This window comes from Pyxicephalus adspersus, chromosome 10 (assembly GCF_032062135.1).
Source record: "Pyxicephalus adspersus chromosome 10, UCB_Pads_2.0, whole genome shotgun sequence".
Taxonomy (NCBI): domain Eukaryota; kingdom Metazoa; phylum Chordata; class Amphibia; order Anura; family Pyxicephalidae; genus Pyxicephalus; species Pyxicephalus adspersus.
Genome location: NC_092867.1, coordinates 22,669,513 through 22,692,859, shown reverse-complemented (window position 1 = coordinate 22,692,859; position 23,347 = coordinate 22,669,513). Strand labels below are relative to the sequence as shown.

General features: G+C 36.3%; 1 protein-coding gene across 1 annotated transcript in view; it reads left to right on the top strand.

The window, feature by feature from the left end:
* Window positions 1-23,347, top strand: part of MYOF (myoferlin) — a gene marked incomplete in the record, with an annotated part of 89,995 nt that overhangs the window by 60,110 nt on the left and 6,538 nt on the right. Inside the window, 16 exon segments of the mRNA XM_072424870.1 lie at window positions 967-1,148; window positions 1,234-1,389; window positions 1,774-1,872; window positions 2,991-3,152; window positions 4,274-4,439; window positions 5,565-5,641; window positions 10,203-10,214; window positions 14,135-14,233; window positions 15,563-15,688; window positions 16,591-16,746; window positions 17,334-17,425; window positions 18,520-18,690; window positions 19,324-19,472; window positions 20,409-20,548; window positions 21,319-21,407; window positions 22,358-22,453. Coding sequence (XP_072280971.1) covers window positions 967-1,148; window positions 1,234-1,389; window positions 1,774-1,872; window positions 2,991-3,152; window positions 4,274-4,439; window positions 5,565-5,641; window positions 10,203-10,214; window positions 14,135-14,233; window positions 15,563-15,688; window positions 16,591-16,746; window positions 17,334-17,425; window positions 18,520-18,690; window positions 19,324-19,472; window positions 20,409-20,548; window positions 21,319-21,407; window positions 22,358-22,453 — 1,972 coding nt within the window.

Here is a 23,347-nt window from a genome sequence, read left to right as displayed (position 1 = left end):
TCAAGCCCTTTAATCATTTTCATGAGGGGTTGGGGCATCATAAATACAGAAAAATTGAGATGTGCTCCAGCTGGTAAATTTTATTGTCTGGTGACAACAGGAAATGCATGCTTTGTGTCCATGCAAACCAAAAGACTGACTTGTACAGGTGCAACCACCACAGGGAGCTCTCTGCTTTACAATCCTTTACAATAATTTAGTATATCCAAAGTCAAAACTGTACTAGGTTTAAAAGCAGGAAATGTCTTTTCAGTTCCACCAGGAGCACTCTTTTAGGTGAATGGAATTAAAAAGAAAATTGATAAGAATTTTCCTCCACAGTTGTCACAGGAACAGGTGTCCCCAATGGAAGATGTCTTTTTCCAGTTTTAACAGTCAATTTGCAAATTTTATAAGTTTTGAATTAACATGATAAACAAAAATTAACTTTTTGCTACTAGTGAGAGTATTTTACCATTATACCATTATTTTCCCCAGCGAGTACGACAATAAAAATCTGAGGGGTTCAAATCTTTCTCCACACTACCGAAAACAAAAAAGTGGGGTTCAAAAGTCGCTCCCACGCCACTTATTCTTGCAATACCACCATTCTATTGTTGCTCCTGCCTTAGAAATGTACTGTTGCTGTGCTATACAATATATACAATTTTACAATATGTTTTTGTCTATTTTTCTTTCTGGTCAATTTTATTTGTGTAATAGGTGTAGGTGGGAAATATGTCATTTTTTTTTTATTTAAGCAAGTTTTGGATATAAGAACATAATGTTTAAAGCTAGAATAGCTGGATTAGACATTAGATCTGAAAGAAAGAAAAGTCAAAACTTGGAATTTTATTAATAATTAAGGAAGTTTTGATTGATATATCAGATATGTCAGATATCAGTTTGGAAAATGGTTTATACTGCTTTATCTATTTGTGAGAAAATCAAGGAGGTGGGGATTTAATGCATTTTTCTTTTGTTTAGACCCCTATGCACATATATCATTCCTCCATCGTAGTAAAACTACAGAGACAATCCATTCAACTCTGAACCCCACATGGGACCAAACCCTAATCTTCAATGAAGTTGAAATCTATGGAGATCCACAAGCTGTAGCACAGAATCCACCTAATGTAGTTATTGAAATATTTGACAGCGATCAAGTGGTATGTATGCAGCCATATTTTGTGGGCATATACTCTTCTACATCTTTTATATTGTTTGTTTACTTTGTGCTGTTTTTTATTTCAGGGAAAAGATGAATTTCTTGGAAGAAGTTTGTGTCCACCACTTGTAAAGCTGACCAATGCTGATATTGCACCAAAACTGTTGTGGTATCCAGTCATGAATGCCGGCAAACACTGCGGAGACATCCTGGTTGCTGCAGAGCTCATTCTAAGAGACAAGGTCTCCAGTTTAATTCTAAGAATACATATAAGGGCTTTATACCATCACTGTTCTTAATTTTCTTTCTGTTGATTTGCTGATTTTCAGACTACATCCAGATAGGTGTTTTGGTGAAGTTCTGTAATGTTTCAGTGTATTTGTTGCTTATTCACCAGTTAACTAGCAGATGGTAGAGATCACCAATCTTTAGTGAGTGCAAGTGTCTGTAAGTTCTAAATGCAACATAACAGAATGTTTGAGCTGCATTTTTAGGTAAATGCAATTTACTTTTATTGAAATGTATGAAGCACCAAGTGGAAACCCATTTACAGTCTCCTCTGCTATTTCTATATAGTCTTTTGTAACTGGTTGTTCACTAGAATGTATGTGTGTGTACTTCCTTAGGATGGGTCCAATCTGCCAATACTGCCATCCCAGAGAGCTCCAAAACTCTACATGGTACCTCAAGGCATCCGTCCTGTGGTCCAGCTCACTGCCATTGAGGTAAGCACATTTAATTCCGCTGTGTGAGAAACTTAATTTTCAGTCATGAGTTCTCTAATTGTCTTGTCAGTAAACATTCAGGAGAAAGTATTTATACAGCAATACATAACTGCATGCTAATTAAATAGCTTATGTGCTACTCATTCACTACATCTTATTGCCCTGAAGCAAAGACATACTAAAGGGTCATATCTGGTAACCATGCTTACAATAAACCCAAATAACCAATTACAAAGTAGTTTACTTTTCAGCTTTCTCCCACTATAATTATTTACAGATTGGGGCTTTGTGAAAACCATTTATAGTGTAAATGATCATTATCATTTACAAACCTTCAGTTTGTAGTCATCATTTTGGGGGGGTCAGGTGTTCTCCTTATTTTAATTGGAACATGTCAAAGCAGTTGAACTCTCATGGTTTACTCATTTACCTTAAAGTGTGCACTTACACTTATAATTTAAACCCTGTCCTGGTGGATCCACGGACAAAGGACGATGAACAATCGTAATGGAAGCGAAGGGGGAGAGAGTGCAGCGGGGTTCCGCTCTGTCATTCTCCCCCTCCCCTCTCCATAGAGCAGAACGGTGCTATATGTACAGCACTCGTTCATGCATCCTGCAGTCCTTAGTCGTTGGAAAGGATCATGAAAGATCTTTTCCAACGACAATTATTGCATGTGTGTATGTAGCTTTAGTGTGCTCATAGTAACTTAACAGTACAGGCTATTGGGATATAAGAGACAATCACTTGATCTCTTAAGATGCCTAATTTTACAACCTTATTCTCCAATTAGTTGGAGGGGGGAATGATCTCCCTTATTCAGTCAAACAATGAACATGCTTTAAAATACACAAGCTTTAAGTGTGAGTTTTTCTTTTAAAAGCCTGAACCTACTATAGTTCTGGTCAGTGATATTTTGACCAGTCAATGGATTTGAAGTCTTGCTTGTTTATGTGGGTTGTAGCATATTACTGGATTCTGCCATTCTTAACCACAAAACACTTTTACACTTTTAATTCTTCAGAAAAGTGTACCTTTTGATATGTATACATTTTTTTTTTCAATGTATTAAGTTTTAGGGCAATATTAATCACTTTTAATAATGTGTTTTTCTACAGATACTTACCTGGGGATTACGCAACATGAAGAGTTACCAAATGGCCTCAGTCACATCTCCAAGCCTCATTGTGGAGTGTGGTGGGGAAATTGTTCAATCTGCAATGATCAAAAGCCTCAAAAAGACCCCTAACTTCTCCAGCTCTATTCTCTTTATGAAAGTGGTAAGACGCAGGGCTGCTTCCACACTCTGGTGGGCCATGTGGCAACAATGGCATTAGTAACAAAACCGCACATAATTTGTAGTTAACTGCTGCGACCTACATATCTTCCGGGTTTTGAGGAACGTGAGTAGAAAATGTAACTACTGAGAGTTTTACAGCTTTGCCTAGGAATACTACTCGGAGTAATATGTAATCATTCACTTTCACCAATATCTGCTAGGTTATCAATTACCTGTGATGGAAGCCATTTACATATACCCAGCTCTTCTGCTGTTCCCTGAACACAGAACACAACTCTGTCTGATATATTTGGCTGCCATGTTTATTCATTTCCCTTAAGGTGCTACAAAATTGTTCCAGATAAGTAAGGCTGTGTACAAACGTGCAATTTTCGTCAATAGAAATAATCTTTCATGATTGTTTTCAGCGACCAAGATGCTGCACACACAGGGACATTCTGTTTTAGGAAGAGGGGAGAACAAGCCAGTGGCACCCCACTTTGCTTTCCTCCCTTGACTTGTGTAGCGGTCATTCGTGCACCTGTCAGGGCTATTCCTTGAAAGATATTGAGCAGCCGCAGTATGCATGTCAGATTCTTGCTCGTTTTGAGTATGGATTGAGAATCATTTTATTTGTGTACATATCCTAAGTCATAAAATCGGCATTGACACTGAACAAGCTTCTTACTACAGGTTTCATTTATTACCCCAACACAATGCTGAGCCTTTAGAATTTAAAATTTTATATTGTAGAACATTGGATCGTATGGCTAAGAATTCCTTTTCTATTGTATCTTGGTATTTCTAAGTTTTTTTGCTATACATCTGTATTATCCTCCAGTAGGCTTTATGTAGTTGCTGTTGAGACATGTGTAAAGGAGGTTTTTTTGGCACATTCTGTATACCAAGCTGTTTCAGTTCAGGTTTGCTTAATTTTCCTGCTTCTGATCACAATATAACATTTAATTCAGATTAAGGTCAAAACTCTTACCAAACTATTGTAAAATACAGAAAGTCTTTAACATTTGGACATGTCTTATAAAATGATGATTTACAATCACCTGTTTCTGTATGCATTTGTATTATCTTGAATTTATGAATGTGGATTTTTTTTTTCCGTAGCTGCTACCAAAAGAAGAAATGTATGTTCCGCCCATAATTGTTAAGGTGATTGACCACAGACCCTTTGGAAGAAAGCCAGTGGTAGGACAATGCACCATTGACTCGCTGGAGAACTTCCGGTGTGATCCATACATTACGAGACCTGATGATGCTGCAGAATTAAAAGGTGCTGCAAAAAAAAAAAAGGTTTTCTCAGTCATGTGTATTCATCTTCATACAGACATCTTGACTTTTTTCTTTTTTTAAATAACAAACTAATGTTATCTGAATATTTGCTTTTATGATGTTTTCCAGTTGGGCATTAAAATAGCAATTGTTTTATTCATTGGTTATTGTTTTTGGGTATATTTGCAATTGCTGTTAAGTTTAATTAAACAGTAGATATTTTCTTTTCCTCAAATATTCATGCAGCCACTTAAAAAAAAAAAAAAAAAAACTTTGGGAATTGTCAGATTAACATAAAGTATTTATTTTTGGAAGGCTAGTAAAGAAGCTTATAGCAGTAAATGTGGTTGATGTAGTAAATTCCAATCCTGGGTCAAATCATCATCATGAATGTAATAATGCAAGTTGTAGTTTCCAGCATCAGTCTATTTATTACTTTTTCCCTGTTGTTGAAAGTTGGATGTAGTTATCAGAAGGTATTTAGATAATTAGGGAATGAGGGGAAGAGTAGCAGGACTTTCCTGCCCTTGACTTCTCACCGAGGAAAAAGGATAGTGATGGGTCAGGGTAATTAAACCAGACTTTTGATTCATGTCTTGGAATAACCACAGGTTCACTTGACACGTCGCTGCATGTCTACAAGCATATAATACAATAAACTTGATTTACTGTATTGCTGGGTGATCATATAAAAGCTGCAATTACTGAACTCATTTTAAAGAATTCTAATTCCTTGGATGTAACATTGATCTTTTTGGCTTCAGTAGTTTTTGTCAAACCCCTGGAAGGAGTTGGTAGTTGTAGACATGAATGAGAGAATTTATCACATGGGCTGATTCTCCAACCAGAAAAATGTTCTTTTCCTGAAGAGACATTATGAGAAAAAAATTTGCTTAACTTGAACGGGCTTTTCACAACTAGTTTTGAAGAACAATAATTTTCTGCAAATGACTTGAAAGTCATATTTTGAAAGGTTACGGAGTGTAAGCTAGCCACCAATACTTTTTACAATACAACTTTTACCAGCCCCTGGTTGGTCTAGTGAGGAATATTCTGTGTTTGCAGTGGTAACTTCATACACGTCCTTGCAAATAAATCAAGCCTTGATATGTTTGGTCTCTTTCAGTTGCGCTCTTGTCATCTGCCCCTCCTCGTGATGTAGTCATTGATGTGGAGGACACTAAACCACTTCTAGCAACACAGGTAATGAGTTCTTACTGGACTATCTAGTATGTGTCTGTCATTGCATGAGGTGAATCCAATTAGAATATAGCCTATGTACAAACATAACACCACACATTCATAGCTAGAGTATGTGCACTTTAAAACCTACATTAATGCATTTTAGTGTAAACTATTGACAGATCATTGTTCCGTATACTATCTGTCTTTGTTTATTTGTCAACATCCTATCCCGAAATCCTACCTGTTTTTCTTAGAATATGTGTTATACCCCGGTGCTGGCATAGCAGCAAAGGTTTCATGATTAGGAGAGCCACTACTACCCACTTTGTTCACAACAACCAATTAGATTCATTCGTTATTTTTGTTCTAGTGCATAAAACAATCTCTTTTGCAGACACTCTTAATCATGAATTCCTGGAAATCCTTCCGTTTACAGTATGTTGTAAATAACCTTATATGACATATAGCTGTGGTCCCTAGTCTGTCTACTCATGAGCCACATTTAAATATAAAAAGAAATATTGATCAACACCAATTTGATAATAAAATTATGAATATCTACTGAATACTAATAGTGTCTAATTTAAACATTATTTTGGCTACGTGTTGTGGTTCACTATTCCAAGTGGCAGGTATTTAGACTTGACAAGTACTGAACACCTGCTAGGAGGAAGCTATGAGTAGCATGGAATATTGTGGCAAGCCATACATGACTTTTTAGCAGCTGGTTGGGGACCACTTTGTTATAATATAACACTACTACTTTTAATGACTTCCTTTGACATATGTGTACATGTAAAATCTAACCTTTTTATCCCATGTCGGTAAAACTAATAAACTTCCCCCAGAATGCCTAAAATCCTATATAAATGTAAATCTTTATAAACCCGCTGGCATTCTCCTACAGAAGCAAGAAAAGTGTGACCTAACTCGCCTCGTAAAGGGCAGTCCAAAAAAGGTAGTAAGCGATACGCATATTTGTGTCATTCTGTCGTTGTCCTAGCTGGGTCTGAGAGCATGTTTCCTTGCTTTATACCCATATCAATTATGTTTTACCGTAGGAAAGCATGCTCCTCTCACCTATTAAAGATCAGTCTGCTTAGTAGGATTTTGTGAGGAATTGTTGATACATACTGTGTGTCCACATGCCAATTCCTGCAACTGTGGACTTTTTTATTTATTTTTTGAAATAAACATTACACATACAAGTTTAAAACTGAGCTACACCAGCTCTGACAACTCCCTTTAAACATAAGTTATGGTGCTACCATTCCATCACAGCTGATTTTAACATAGAATGAGATTTAAACACATGCAAGCTCTTCTGGGGTAGTGATGCTACAGTTGAGTACTGTAGGAGCTGCAAGAACAAAAGTGGTCATCATTGTTCACCTCCATTGTACATGGCAGGCTTTACCAGTGCATAAGGCAACCTAAAAGGTTATGACTTCACATGTTCAGTTTAAATGTAACATGTTTGCTTAGTGGTTGGTTAGCACTAATGCAGTTGGGTCCTACCCCCCAACACCCATATATTTACAATTTTTTGGGGGGTGTGGTTTAGAATTTTCTTATTGTAGTACTTTGCCGATCACCTCCACTGTCTATCCATATTCTCCAGTTTTTTTTTGTCTTTGTTGCTGTCCTGGGTACATTCTCCATTGAACTTTGAGAGCCCTTAGAAAGGTGGTCATATATTAGCACGATTATCAACCTTGTCTAGAATCATAAAGAGAATGCTATGGGTATGATCATCACATCTTGGCTAAAAAAACGATACATGCAAGGCCTACCACAGAACAGTAAGGACCTAGAGAGGGTCTGCATCACTCTACCCTAGACATGGATATCAGTTTCTATTCTTGCTGTTCCAAGTTGTTAAAAATGGTGGTTAAAAAGGGAAGGAAAATCATTTAGAAAGTTTTATGCATTATGTTCCAATTTTCAGTTGATAAGCAGCATGTCAACAGCAGTCGGAAAAATGACTTCACCTACCACAGTGCATGTATGTATGTTATAAAGGATGCACTGATCAAGTGTCTCCGGTTATCACCGACACTGCTTGGGGGCTCATTGGTGGATGGATTTTGGAGAGCATTTTCAAAAGACCTTGAAAAAAATAAAACTATTCTGGCTCTGTTTCCTAAGCTCTAATGATTATTATTTGCACTGAAAGGGTTATGACAAATACCACAAGCAATATTATTTAATTAAATTATCCTATAGTCTTTTCATCTTAATGTGAATACCTTTCTCAGATATTTTTATTTGTTTTAATAACTGTATAAATAGAATTAACAGTTTTTTTTCCAAGTTTAAGCTCTTCAAAATCCCCACCAGCAGTTTAATGGAAGGTAATATCACTTAAAAAAGTCACATGAGATCACATGATGAGCAGACAATAGTGCTTGTATGACTCCAAATGCCATCACTATGGAGGGTATATATTTTTGTACCTTTTTAAAAAAATGATACGAAACCTGTCAACAACAAAGAGACTTGCTTTTTTTCTCCTAGATTAATGCGTATCTCAACTTGAAAACAAGAAAATGTCATATATTGCAGTTTACCAGTTCTTAGATATTTTAATTATTTTATTATTAGCCAGTATTTATACAGCACTAAAATATTACACAATGCTCTACAAGTCCATAGTCATGTCACTAGCTGTCCCTCAGAGGGGCTCAATCTTATGTCTCTATCATAGTAATATATCATTAGTTTAGTCTAAGGGAAAAGCCGGGAAAGTCGATTAACATAACTGCATGTATTTGGGATGTAGGAGGAAACCCCCACAGACACAGGGAAAACCTACAAACCCCTTGCGGATAGAGTCCTGGCCGGGTATACAAACCTGTGATCTAGATATGCATTTTTTTCAGGCCTTTCTTCCACTGAATTTTATCCAACGAGTCTCCTAAAAACATACTTCCTACTCTTTAAAGTTCACACTTATTTATCCTATGTCTTGAACTATATATATGCTTTTGTTTATCTCAAGAAAGTGGTAGATTGATGGGACTAGTAACTTACACAAATAGGATGTTTGTGCTTTCTTTACATCTTATGGGAAGTGACAGGGACACAGCATCTAGCTAGATCAAGCTTTTTTCTGTACTTACTGAAAATTTCTGAGCCTGAGGGATTGAAAATAATAATATTAAAGGCAGGTAAGCTGCAATATTTTTGTTGATAGATTTTGATAACCTTTTATGAATCATTGTCACCTAAGAAAATACAAATTGTTTTACAATTGTACAAACTGTGTGTGATGGAAAGGTACACTTAAATATAACTTAGCATGTGTAAAAACATTCTATAGCTGATGGGATTACAAAGGCATGCAAGTACTATGGTGTTCATGAATATTGTAAAGATGTGTGTTTATATGACTGTATTTTTATGGCACTAAATCACAAAGTCCTAATTGTGTTCTCATTTGCCAAGCAGAGGTACTCATTTGTTAATACACCTTCTTTCTTAATACACCTTCATAAAGACCCTTTAATAATACTTTCAGTTGTCTTTACAGAATTAGGCCCATCTTACATATTTCTATTCAGAAAAAAAACCCTCTAATCATGTTATACATATTGATATTTAGTGCCTTTATGTTCACATTTTTAATGCTCAGAAACCCCTGATATTGTGGAAGTGCACCACATGTAATAGTATCTAATAAGTGCTGCTGAATAATGTGATACAGTTCTTGTTTGAGATTGTATAAATTATACATCTGTTTACTCCTTTATATCCAAGCTAGATGCAGATATGTTATTGCAGCAGCATCAGAAAACAATAAAAGTCATATACCTATTAAGTATGATGAAATTATACATCTATCAAAAAAAATCATCAAATGGACATAATACTACAATCAACAGTTTGTAGCATTTCTAAATTTCTTCCAGGCCTTCCTCTGCAGCTTTGCTTGGGTTAAGAACTGATAAAGTGAACATAAATGTGGGACTAAATAGAAAAAATTTGCGTTTCAACACTCTTGTGAGCAACAGCAGGTATAGAATCACTATAAGCAAACTTTAACATAGCAATACAATTTGATACTCTTATCCTTGTGGGATCTGTGTTTGGCAAATTGGGCATTATATGAGGCAATTCCAACACCAGTCAAGGTATCTGTGCATTTTTTAAGTGATTATATCTAAAGAGTATCTAATCCACTTGCAGAATTCATTCTCCATTTTAATAAACATTGTCCATAATTCATTCTTTCTGTTTGGGGTCAATAAAAGGTAAGTCTTCTTTTTCATGATTATGGAACCAAACATTTGCATTTCTGATGGATTCCTGTTTTTACAATGCTGGTTTATTACATACCTACAGTAATTTTAATCATCAAGTAGCCATATTGTATATTGGAATAAAATACTTCACAACCAAGATTATAGCTGTGATTTGTATGTATGTAATAAGCCTAAAATGCAAAACCTTTTGTGTTTACTTGGTAATTTGGTTAATTTTCCATCTGCTTTCCTCATGGTTATACCGTACTAATGTAAATTTTTTTTTTCAATTTTTACCTTAATTTTCCTTGGGACATTTGCTGCTGGGCCTCCAGTTACAAGAGAAGGTAATAATTCAATCAGCTACTTGTCTAGTTAAAATGTATTTATGGTTGAATAGATATGTTTATTGTATCACCTTTTCTTTCCTTTAAGTTATACCTCTCTTGCTGTATAATGTGCCTAGTGTCTTTTATCACTTCATAACGGTTTCATATATAATCAGGCTTGTATGTTTTATTGTGAGCCTCATAGGCTTGCACACCTTTGCTTATTTTTTTTTTTATGTTTCTAGCTTGTGTTCAGGGATTGGTCCTGCCAAAATGTTTAGACTTACTGACCAAAATTGTGGAGAAAAGGATGGTTTAGTCACAGCTCTAATGTCTAATAGAGAGGGCTGTGAGAGTACTGAACCCTTATCTGAATTCAGCTATGCTATGCAGTACTGAAGATCTTACTATCTGTAAATTTAAATATAAAAACACAAATTTAGAAGTATAGATTTAGATGGAATCCTCTAATTCAATAATGCTTTAGTCATTTTAGTTGCCTGACAGGAATGATAAAATATATTTGGATTTTGGCAATAGGGGGTTTCTGACCTGGCTGTCAATAGGAAATCATTTTTTTTTTTTGCCCCAGTATCCCTGTTGCTACCTTATAAAAGTAAGAAATGAGAGTTTCACAAGTTATATTCTAATTTGCAGCCTTTAATTGGCATTCCAGCAATGATGAGAACAAGGACCTTTCTGACCATAGTACGTTTATGTTTGCTGTGCATGTGGTGCACAGATCTGGGGTCTCTGGTTATCACCAGCACAGATTGGGTCCTTGTTGTGGAAGGATTTTGGAGAGTATTTTCCAACATTATGAAACTGCTTTGTTATTGTGTACCTAAGGCATGTTTTTATAAATGCATTAAAATGACTGCTTTAAATTAGTAGTGATTTACTAATAGCCGAAATCTTGCTAATCTAAACAGATATAGTTGTCTCTCTAAAATCCCCACAAATGGCCTATTGGGTGAAAGCACTTAAAAAGTATTAAAACACTTGAGAGATTGCTTATGGGTTACTATTTGGTCAAATATGAGTGTTTCACAAACTGGTGCCCATTTGTGCATTGCCTGCATACACTATCATCCACGTGTGTTGGTCACTGGGATGACCTCCTGCAAGAACTGCCATTAGCATAGCAGTGGGGAGAAGGGCAGGCTGCCGCAAGACATTGTTCTATTTGGGGGAAAAAATAAGCTACTGAGTTTTAAGGATATACTCTGGTAAAAATAGATCGCCTGTGTTTCTGCCAGAGCTCATTTGTGTATTTTTCTTTTTGTAACACCAATTCTTCCACATGCCACAGTCCCTCTTTTTGGTAGATTTGTAGGGTCACATTGCTTTAAACTTTTGGTTGGTGAAAACGCTGTGTACCAGTAAATATGTCATACAAGTGAGTCTTTCAGTTGTCCAAAATTTGTTAGGACAAAGTCACAACCTGAAACTTGGTAAACGTGAGCAGGACTTCACCAAAAATATGGTCATTTTTGCAGACTGATATTCATATTAGGGCAGTCTGGTGTTCGCATTCACACAATACCAAATTTCTATCATCTAGATGTTTCTATGGTTCTGTCATTGTTGGGAAGATACCTTGTGGTAGGTAGTTGGCAAATGGCTAAGAGTCGACGCTTTACATACACTGTTGTGGTTTTTCAGGTGACTCTTTCTTTTGAAATTTCCTAAAGAAAGAAAATGACTTTGATATCACCAATGGTTTGTCATCCTAGAGTTCTTTGTTTCTTGATTGTGTAGAATATATTGATAAGTCGGAGAGCGCAGTGACCTTTCTAGTTGCTATGTACAATGTATACATGAGCTGGTTTCTTGGCTTCCTCAAAGGCTGTACTAAATACATCTTTATTTATGGCAAATTAATTCATGCACTACATTTCTGGTTCAGTGACCTTCCAGGCTGCCAGGAAACTTTAAAGGAGATCTTTTTACCCCAAAGGTTAAAAATAGTCAAGTATATTATAAAACTAGTAATATAATTTAATAATAATAAATACCGCTGCTGAGACAGTGATTCTCTGCATGGACATGGCCAATTTAATTGTAGCATCTTATTTTCCTAGTGGATGAAATGTTCTTTTTAAAGACCAGAAACTGATTTTTTTTCCGACATAGGACAGTATTTACAACATAAATGGACCTGTGTTTTCAGCTCTATTTTACCTTAAAAATACCAAAAAGTACCTTAAAAATACCAAAAGACTAGAAGCACCTCCATCTGAAAATTGTGAGCTGTGGTCATGAGATGGGACCCACAAAGATGTCCCCACCTTTAGAAGAAACAAGTCAAAGCCTGAGCCTGGCTAAGGGGCCAATGGTGTCAAAATGTTGGTGTACACAATAGGAAATGTATATCTACATAAAGAACTCTCAACCAAAGTAGAGGAATTGTGCACTCCTATTGCAATGTAAGACCATCCAAATATGTTTCAGTGCTGAAGACTGGTTGTTTAGGAACGTTGCAAAACACAGTAAAAACCCTAGCTGTGATGTGAATATCATTCATAGTCCAGTAATTCAGCTGTTGGCTGGAAAGTGATACAGGTTAATTAAGGCCCAGGACAGGGGTGTCAGCCTGAAACTGTGTAATGTGCTTTGAATGCATAAACCTCAAGAGTGATAAATGGAATTACAAGATCAGTGCAACCTTTGGAGACTTTACCATTAATTACCAAAGTGTTCTTTTAACGAACAATCTGTACCAAGTGCACAATGTGTTTCTTGAAAAGTTATATTATAAAAAATACAATTTATGCCCACTATGGACAAAAACAAACATATTACCTAAGAGTAACAACCAGGCAGCAAGTAGATGGAGGCCAACAATTGCAGTCTCTGCATTTCACGTATATAGGGGTGTCTTCAGTTAACTTTACTGAGCATATTAGGATATGAGTTTCCATCTCAATATTTATTTAGGTAGCATGGCCTTATAATGTATAGTAAGAAATTGAATTCCTGCATGTGTTCAGTGTCCTAATGGAGTGAGTGACAGGCAGAAATAGGATTAGTAATCTTTTTCCCGAGGTGTCCTGTCTAGTATTTGGCTGATTAATATTTATGGAGCTAAAACTGAATCTGAGTTATTTATTCAGCGGTTTCATGAATTTCATATCTGGCAGAGTGGCATGACTTTTGGGTCTGATTATTTCCTCAATGCTTGTTCAGATTTAGGATACACAATCCTGCGTAGCACACATTTCACGCATGTTTAAAAAAGACCGGAGAATTAGAAAGTAACCAGAGTAGCAAAGCCTTATCTGTTGGTGGTTGTTATTCACCAGCAAATATTCAGATCTGTAATTTATCTCTCTGTGGTTTTTATTTGCCGGCAAATATTCAGATGTGTAATTTATTCAATGTTTCCAGTGAAAAGTAACCCAATGATACATAGAAATTCATTTTCCTGGCTGTAGCTGTGTCTTTTCCCATTGGCTGTTTAGTTTTTGCTAAAACTTTTAAGAGTGGCTGTGGGAACCTAAAACAGGGAGCTCAAGATAATTTTCTCATTTGCATTCTGTGAAAGTTATATAAAAAACATGAGTATCAGTTATGCGTTTGGAGCATAAATGCCAAGTGCTCATGTATGATGTGTTATTTTGAGGAATCTCCCGATACTGCTTCTGTCTCAAGCTGAATGAACATTAAGCACTAATTCTAAGAGAGTGAATACGTTTGATTTCATAATAAAGTTGAGTAATGTTCAATGCCAGGAGCATTCCAATCTAAAACTTCATACCTTTATACTTTACCTGTTAAACCCATAGAAAGCTTTGTAACTGTTGGCAGCACTGCTGCTGAATATAATGGGATAGTCTTGCAGGACCATCTCTTGCAGCTGGCTGGTACATTCATCTTTACCTGCAATACCTGCCAGACTGAATGGTCTATTTTAATTATTAATATTTTCATTACAGGAGGAAGAAATCGTGGACTGGTGGAGCAAATATTACTCTTCAATCGGAGAACATGAGAAATGTGGCCAGTATTTGCAGAAAGGTTATGACACTTTAAAGGTACAAAACAATCTGGTTTGATCATTGTTCTTTCTTATTGATATTTCAAATTTTGGTTTGTGCAGGACACAAGACCCATTCAGAACCACACACAGAGTTTAAACCTTCCCCACTGAAAATAAATATTTATTGATTTGCGTCTCCATTGGTGAAATTTCTCTACTCTCCTGTTCTGTCGCATTTTAGACGGACAGTAAGAGATGGGAAATATTCAAGATGGAACAAAGAGCACAAAAAAAACTTGGCTACCTTATCAAGAGCAGAGAAGAAGCCCAGTGTGAGCTTCAAGTTAAAACTTAAAGATTATACAAGGCTGATGATTCTTTTCCAAATTCCAAGTGACAGCGTTGGGTGCCCAAACAGCCAATAGCTTAGCACTAGTTTTGCCATTTATGAGTATGTTGCATGCTTATTCATAACCTTGAGATGTGATGTGTCATTTTGGCTGGCAGATGGGTAAGGGAGCAAATAGGGGTATTTTTAAGCAGATGCTGGGCTGGCAAATAATTAAACCCATTACTTTGTCCTGCATGTTGCACAAGTATTTGATGTACGCACCCCATGTGCTCAAAAAAAAAAAAATAATAAAAATCCCTGCACTGCTGTCATGCAATCCTGCTTTATCCTTTTACCTCATCCTGGGCCATGTTTTAACTATGATGAAAAGGAACTAATTGCTCTTTGGCCACAGAGGTTGAAAATTCTCAAGGTTTTATTTATATGCATCCTTCACTGCCTGATTACTGAAACTTATGGTCTAATCCATTTCATTAGAAAATAATATATTAGTTTGGATATATTTAACACCTGGGGGCTCTGTAAATGGTGGCAGAGTTCTTATAAATCCATATATCAAGAGTTTGATTCCATCCAGGACTGGTGTAAGATGTTTGTTGGAAGTGCTATCCTAACAGGAATATTTGCCCTATGTTTTCTGCCTTCCCTTTTGCTCCGGGGCCAAATTTGAGAGGATGCCTTTGGTATGCCTTGATATAGGGGGTAGTAAGACAAACAAGACTAGATCTCCTGATGAAGCAGATTGAATCGTGGTAAAATGCATAGAGCATAACAACATCTAGAGAGTTATGTTTGTATATCAAGTCATACTGAAGTTGGTAATCCTCCTGGTTTTTAAATGTGGATAATAAAAAATCATATTTTCATGATTATTTTAATTAAGTGGTTGATTACAGTGATTTGCTGCCTCAAAAGTCCCCCACAGGTTTATTTTATTGATATTGTCAATAATAATGGGATATGGCCAGCTACTTTTGGCATGCTGTACAAAAAAATGTAATTCATTACAATCCCATGTCTGATCTTTTAAAGGTTTATGATACTGAACTGGAGGAGGTTCCAGAGTTCCGTGGACTTACTGACTTCTGTGAAACATTTAAACTCTATAGAGGGAAGGCTGAAGAGAGTGATGATCCATCTGTTGTTGGTGAATTTAAGGTAAGCGTTAACCAAATTTGATATATGGATACCTATAACTCCTATAACCTATAACTTAGGTTATAGGAGTTATAGGTATCCATAACTTTTATATGATACCTATAGGATACCTATAACTTTTATTGTGTACTCTAAAAAGTTTGGGAAATCCAGGTTAGCCCTTACTCCACACACTCTGCTGCCACACAATCCTGATAAAGATAAGTCTGCAATTTGGTAATGTTTTAGCCATTTAAGGTACCCGTCAGGGTAGTGGTGATAGAATTTAGTTCCCTTCATAGAGCCCCTGTTTATTACTCCGTATCCTGGAGGGAGGCCAAGCATATTAAAATGTAAACAAACCTCTTTCTTTTTTGTTAGATTTGTATTGGAAGCAGTATAAATAGCCAAGCATACTTTGGGTATACCGCTATACCCTGCAGGTTTTAGAAAAGCTAGTAATAACATTTATGTATTAAAGTCACTTTATTTGTAAGTTTCCATGAGACCATAGCTCCCCTAGGTACCGGTAATTATTTTATTTTTTTAAACATTGCCTATGCATATCCAACTTACATAGTTTTTTTGTGTTCTTACACTCTTTTAATGCTTTTGCACTGTACGTTCGCTAACTATACAGCACAGAAAAATAGATTTACTGAAACCTCAGATGGAGAGGTCTAGTATGGGATTGACTTGTGTTTGTGAATTTAAAATTAGGCTTTACCTAGTGAGCTCTGTGAGTAACATCTCTTGCAATGAAGAGAAATGGGAAAAACATTAAAAAGAGCTGCTCTACATTTTGTCCCAGTGGAATTGTACATTTATTTTTATGCAGTACATTCTATTTACTTTAAATGATTTAAAACAATATATTTTCAGTGTGGTTCATTACAAATATTTACCTGCCTTTGATCTTGTAGGGTTCTTTTCGCATTTACCCTCTCTCTGATGACCCCAGTATCCCCAGTCCACCCCGACAATTCCGGGAGCTGCCAGACAGTGGACCTCAGGAATGCATTGTGCGAATCTACATTATTAAAGGAATCGATCTGCAGCCAAAGGACAGCAATGGCCTGGTGAGTGTCATATCACATCATTAAATGGCTCCAGTTTATTAGGCTGGGTGCAAAGCTATTTTTGTTAAAATTTTAAGATATGAGCGATCCTTCAAAGAATAAACTGTGTCCCGTGTCAGGAGGAGCACTTGATGTTCAGTTTGCACTGGAAGCATGACATTTAACATGAAACATACTTTGTGTAGATTTCATGCTTTTAGGACCCTTTCATACCTCACTTTCTAAAAAACACATGCATATTTAATATCCATTTACACAGTTTTGATGCCCTGCAGAGCATTTTAGACTAAAGCTAACAAAACACACAGAAATGTGGGAAAATGCAATATATATGCATATTTTTCAACACAAAAGTATGAATGGGTCTGTAGAAGGCAGTGCTGGAACACATTCTATTTAGAATCAGAAAATGGAAGACATCAAACACAATCTACATGCACATCTGACTTTTCCATGCAGACAGAGGGTATTGTACAATGTAATGGTCTTTTTGCCTAAATGAAAATATTTTTTTTTTGTTTTTTCCATCCTGTATCCATTCTCTATATCCATATTTATTTTGTTTTCTGTTTTTTTAAATATTTTAGTGCGATCCTTACATCAAAATTACTCTGAGTAAGAAGGTGATTGAAGATCGGGATAACTATATACCCAACACTTTGAATCCGGAATTTGGAAGGTATCTAATTAGCCGGAAAATGGCAGCAGTTACATTACCTCTGGAGATCATGTCGCCAGACTATTTTAGGGACATCTTAGATTTTAAGTACATTTAATATTATTAAGCATTCTTCTGTGTACATCCAAAATCACTGTCATTCATATGTTCAAGTATTCCCTTCACTTCTAACCTGGCAGCTACATAAATGATTGTGTAGGAAGAGGTAGGGAATCATTGCCAGTGCAGATATTATTTAGAGGCTTATGGAAAAGGAGACTGTGCTATGGAATTCACTTTTCCTGAAATGGTCACTCTAGCAAGTTTAAAGGCATATTGCAAGTTAATTAAAATAATTTATGGAAAGGAAAAACTAAAAGTAAGCGCTAAAATTACTAGATGTTTTGAATGGGGTTTCCTTAGCTAGTTAAGGTAGGTGCACACAGACCATGCACAACAGATACAAAACTTCACCAGCCCTCAAACCTGCCTATCATTATGCTCCATTAAAGCTAAACTCCAGACAAACTGCCTAATACTCAGATGAAATGCACATATAGGATTTGTATTTGTCAGTTCAGCTCTGAGATTTAGGCCATGTACACACATGCAATGGTTCCCGTCCGATAATCGTATCGGGCGAGAATCTGGCATGTGTACATCGTTCGTCGTCCATCGTCTGAACGATCGTCCTGGCAGATCCAAGAAAGATGGATGACAAATGTTAATGGGAGAGAGCGCAGCGAGGTGTGGCTCTGTCATTCTCCCCCTCCCCACTCCATAGAGCAGAACGGTGCTGTACGTACAGCACTCGTTCATGCATTGTGCAGTCATTGGAAAGGATTGTGAAAGATCCTTTCCAATGACAACTATTGCACATGTGTACCTTGCATTAGTAATAAATCACAGCCTCAAATTCAGGCACCTACACTGCTTGAATTTAAGAACACATTTAATGATGTATTATTCATTATAGAGCTGCCTTAATTTGTCTTTTATATTTGCTTTAAATATATATTTGAGTTAAGCTTTTACTACTTTTAAAATTGTGTACTCTATAATTTTTGTTTTTTTTATTGGCATTGTATTGAATATTGCAATTCACTTTCCAACAGAATGTATGAACTGACCTGCTTCTTACCTCAAGAGAAGGATTTGAAGATTTCTGTGTATGATTATGATGCTGTGACACGGGATGAAAAAGTAGGAGAAACAGTTATAGACCTGGAAAACAGATTCCTCTCCCGATTTGGAAGCCATTGTGGCCTGCCACAAACCTACTGTGTGTAAGTAGAAATTATAGCACCAGAGCTATTCCTCCACAAATATTATTTCCAGAAATGAAAGCAAGACCTTTCAGTTACTTAGTTTATCCGAATATTGCTAGTGTGTTTAAGTCCTCATGCCTGCTGCTAATTCTCGAACTCCCCAATCACATTCAGACTCGTGTTTGGCGTGACAGATCAATTTTCTGATTGGTAATCACTCGGACAGAAATCCAAAAACACTGCACACATGTATTTGATATTCTTACTTCCTGGATCTTCTGATCGGATTTGCTTGTTCACTTGGACATACAACACAATTGGTGCACTTAAGATTGATATATACTACTAAGTTTGCTTTGCCCATGTTCACTTAAAATCAGGTGCTTACAATGTGTCAACTGTTCAATTCAATGCATATAAAATTATTTTGTTGGATGGATGAGTGATCAAATTGAAAGTGAAAATTGGGTTGTAGGCCTTAGAAGTTAAAACATAATTGGTAATCTCTGTATAATATTTTTAATTTTTGCAATAGTACCCTTATCCAATCTTAAGCTTTTTTTAACTTTAGATGTATTTCATAGACTGTTTGTTTATTAGCTCAAGTCAAGATCAATGATACATGTTGTCCTTTGATGTGTCTTTTTATAGCACTGGACTAAATCAGTGGAGGGACCAGCAAAAGCCAACACAGATTTTGCAGAATGTGGCCAGATTAAAGGGAGTCTCCCCACCTGTGTTTTCAGAAAGTGGAACCAAGGTCACCTTTTCAGGACGCGAATACATACTTAATGACTTGGGTGAGTGGAATTGTTGTAAACAATCAAATCGGACCTCTAATCAAGCAAACAAAGGCATTTTAATGACTAAACTTATGCTGTAGTCTCCCCATCAGCATTTTAAAATAGAAACGTTGGTTGTACCCAAAGATTTCCTGTATGCTATATTTGTATTTGTGCGAGAACCTAAGCTAGGAGAATACTTCTATTTCATAAAATATTTGTTGTTTTGGTGATTTTTTTGGGGGGGGTTTTTGAGTTGCAGTTGGTTGTTTGGGAAACTAAAAAAAAAATGCTATGAAGCTTGTAGAAACAAAAATGTTACTGGCACAATCGTGTGCAAACTAACTGGGAAGAGTGAAAAACTTTACATCAGGCTGGACAATTTTCAAAGTTTTTCTACTGTTATATAGGCCTTATTTGTCACCGTTTCCTCCAAGTTATTGGGAGAAATGCAAAGAGCACTACTGATGTAGAAAATGCAGCACATTAAAGTACCTGATCAGATTTTATCCCTTGAACAGATCATAGACAACTATGAAAGGTAATGTTTGGTTTTCATGAGTTATTGCATCCCACACATTGCTTTTTGCCTTACCTAATAGGATAACTTGAGTCTGGCCAGTCCTACAGAGAATCCAATGCAACAAGCTTTTTTAATAGGATTTTGCCATTTTAAAGTATATGTAATACAATACAATTATATTTAATGCCCATGGCAATCTATCATACCAAATTTGCAAAAAATTAAGAATAACCCTTAGAGTTTCAGTAACCTATGAAGCCCGCGTGTGAACATGTTGCTCTTGAACTCACTGAGTTTTGACTCCGTGCCAGGGATTAGTAAAAGCAGCCATTAATTTCCCATTGCAAGCTGTTAATTTGCTAAAAGAACAGAATGTGTGTCATTTGATAACCTGTTTAATACCAGCACATCATCCTAATGTTTTTTTTTAGAGGCAAACAAGAAAATTCATCAGCACCTGGGGCCTGCCAATGAGAGGCTTGCTCTGTATGTACTGCGAAGCCAAGGCCTAGTTCCAGAACATGTTGAGACCAGGACATTGTATAGCACTTTCCAACCTAACCTCCCACAAGTAAGTCACATTAATACTGGAAGACAGTTTCTTTTTTTATTCAGGGATATGTATTACTGGGTATATAAGAAATAAGCATGGAGGGCAGACTAATAAATATTCGGCTGGGTATCAAACAAATTAGAAGAGCACAATGGGTTCGTATTTAATGCAGTACCATAAAGATATTGGGATCCTAGATTTCATTCCCACCAGATTTACATAACGGTTGAATGTCATCCAATATTTGTGTGGATATCAACCCTTAGAATGTTGTTGACAGGTGAAAGGATACTATATATGAAGATATGACTACTTTGCTGTCCTACCTGGTCTTAGTCAGTTTGGTTGGCATGCTATTCAGTAAGAATCAGTCAGTGACCCAAGAACAGTCAAATAAGAGAGTTTAATTATCTTCTCTGTATATTCCAGGTTATTGATTTGGAACAATTTGAACCCAGTGGCTCAAAACGGCCAGAAGTTACAATTTGTTAGGCATGGCACATATTTGCCTTTTTTTAATCCTTTTTTATTAGGTGTACTATAATTGGCTTAGGACCATAATAGGACCATAATGTTTTCTCCACTGGGACAGGGACTGATGTGAATGTTTTCTTATACTCTATAAATGTGTGTAAAGTACATAAATGTTAAAAAAGAAATGGCTCTACCTGTGTACTTGGTCATTTTGGTTCTATAGTGTAAAGTTATTTTCTATAATTTGAACATCTGTCACACACTATATTATAGAGTGCACATTTCTTAGCTAATTATCCATTAATCATTTACAGGGCAAGCTGGAAATGTGGGTTGATGTCTTCCCTAAAAGTTTGGGACCTCCTGGACCTCCCTTTAACATCACACCCCGCAAAGCCAAGAAGTAGGTGCTTCTACCTAGATCTTTTGCAATGAAACTTCATTTTTGAACATAGAGGCCAACTATAAGGTCACACAATACTAACAGAGTACTGTGGAGAAATATCTTGATAGTGGGGTACATGTATTAAACTATTAAACCAAATCTGAAAAAGGGAAGCTTTCCTTCAGCAGCTAATTGGATTTTAGCTTTTCTTTTATGATCTACCAACACCAACTTGGCCATGACTGCACAAAAAAGGAATAATCACATCTGCAGGTCCCCCTAGCTATATTTTATGCTGTATATTTTTTTTTTACCTGCCTTGTTCAGTTTTAAGGACGATCATGTAACATGGGGACCCAATTTGTTCTGTGGTCCTCAGTGATGCAAAGAGGGGGTGCGGTAGTCATCTGCATCAATACATTGTAAATAGAAGGTGCCATGGTGGTGTTCATTCGAGGGCTAGTTACACGATGCTCTGTACTCGTGGCATGGCCTAAGTCTTCAAGTTGTAATAATGCTAAGTCCCATTGAAAGAAGAGAAGAATTGATTAGACTGTTGTATTTTTACTCACTTTCTCTCCTGTGACAGTGGTCTTAAGGGTAAATACAGTGTGCCCAACACCTAAAGCAAAATAACTTGAAGGTTCTTACCCTTCAACTTCCACCTTTGAATCCAAAAAAGTTTGGAGCTTTTAGATACACTTTAAAAGTTTTCTCTATATGCTCATAATATAAATTAAGATAAAAATTCAAAACAGCCAAACTAAAGAAAGAAAAGAGCAGTACTTTTGTATTACGATTAGTATTGTACTGGCTATTTCTAAACCAAGCAACCAGAAAATGAAATTTGATGCACTTCGCACACCACTTATGTTCACTGTGAAGTGAATTGATTTCCCTTACACACACAATATATGCATTTTTTTATTTTTTTTTCAATTTAGCTAAAATGTCTTTGTATCCTTTAGTTATATTTTGCGGGTGATAGTATGGAACACTAAAGATGTGCTGCTTGATGAGAAGAGTATTACTGGAGAAGAGATGAGTGATATCTATGTTAAAGGGTATGTTTTTATGTTTAACTTTAACTTTTAAATATTTAGAAAGTATTCTGATGTAATTAATGTATTAACCGTTATATATTCACAGTTTTTTTTTAGAATGTAATTTATCAGCTCCTGTGAATATGAAAGACAAATGATAATTTGATATTTGTGGATGTTTGAAAGGCCTAGCTAAGCTTTAATGCTGAAAATAAAATGTGTTCATCTGTATTTATTGAAATATGAAGGCTGCCATTGCTGATATCTTATTCTGCACATCTTTTGGTGTCCGTAATTTAAGTTGCTAACTCTGTAGTAAGTATAGGAATAAGGAATTCTGACTTTTATCTGGAAAATATTTGGTCAGTGACCCAGTAGTAAAGCTGTACAAGAGTACAACTGGCATTTTTGACAGGAGGTTAGCAATGAAAGCTTCCATATGTCTTACTTGATTTAAGGATTTTTTTTTTTAAAGCTGTGCAACACAGAATCATCTTTTACATTTGACTGAACCTGTGTACAGTATTTTACACTGTAAAGTACTTTGCATGACTTTAGGATCTAGTGAAAAAGCTTCTCTGAAGAGCAGAGCCTGTTATAGTTGCAAAGGCTTAGGCAACCCCATAAAAAGGCCATAGCCTAAGTGCCCATGCAGACGGTGCTTGCAGGTTGACTTTTTTTTCTGATTATGAATTAAATAAAGGCAATTCAGTAAAAGAGCAGACATGGATCTCTGCACTGCAGCCTACTTGGTTTTGTTTATATTGGCTAAATGAACACCAGATGAAAACTGGCAATTGGAGATTGCGCCAGACCTGCGTTTATAGGCTTGAGAGCTTCCTTTCCTTGTTATTCGATTTCATGGCTGGTCTGAGAAGATTAGTATGTGAAACACACTTGTAAACACACACTCAG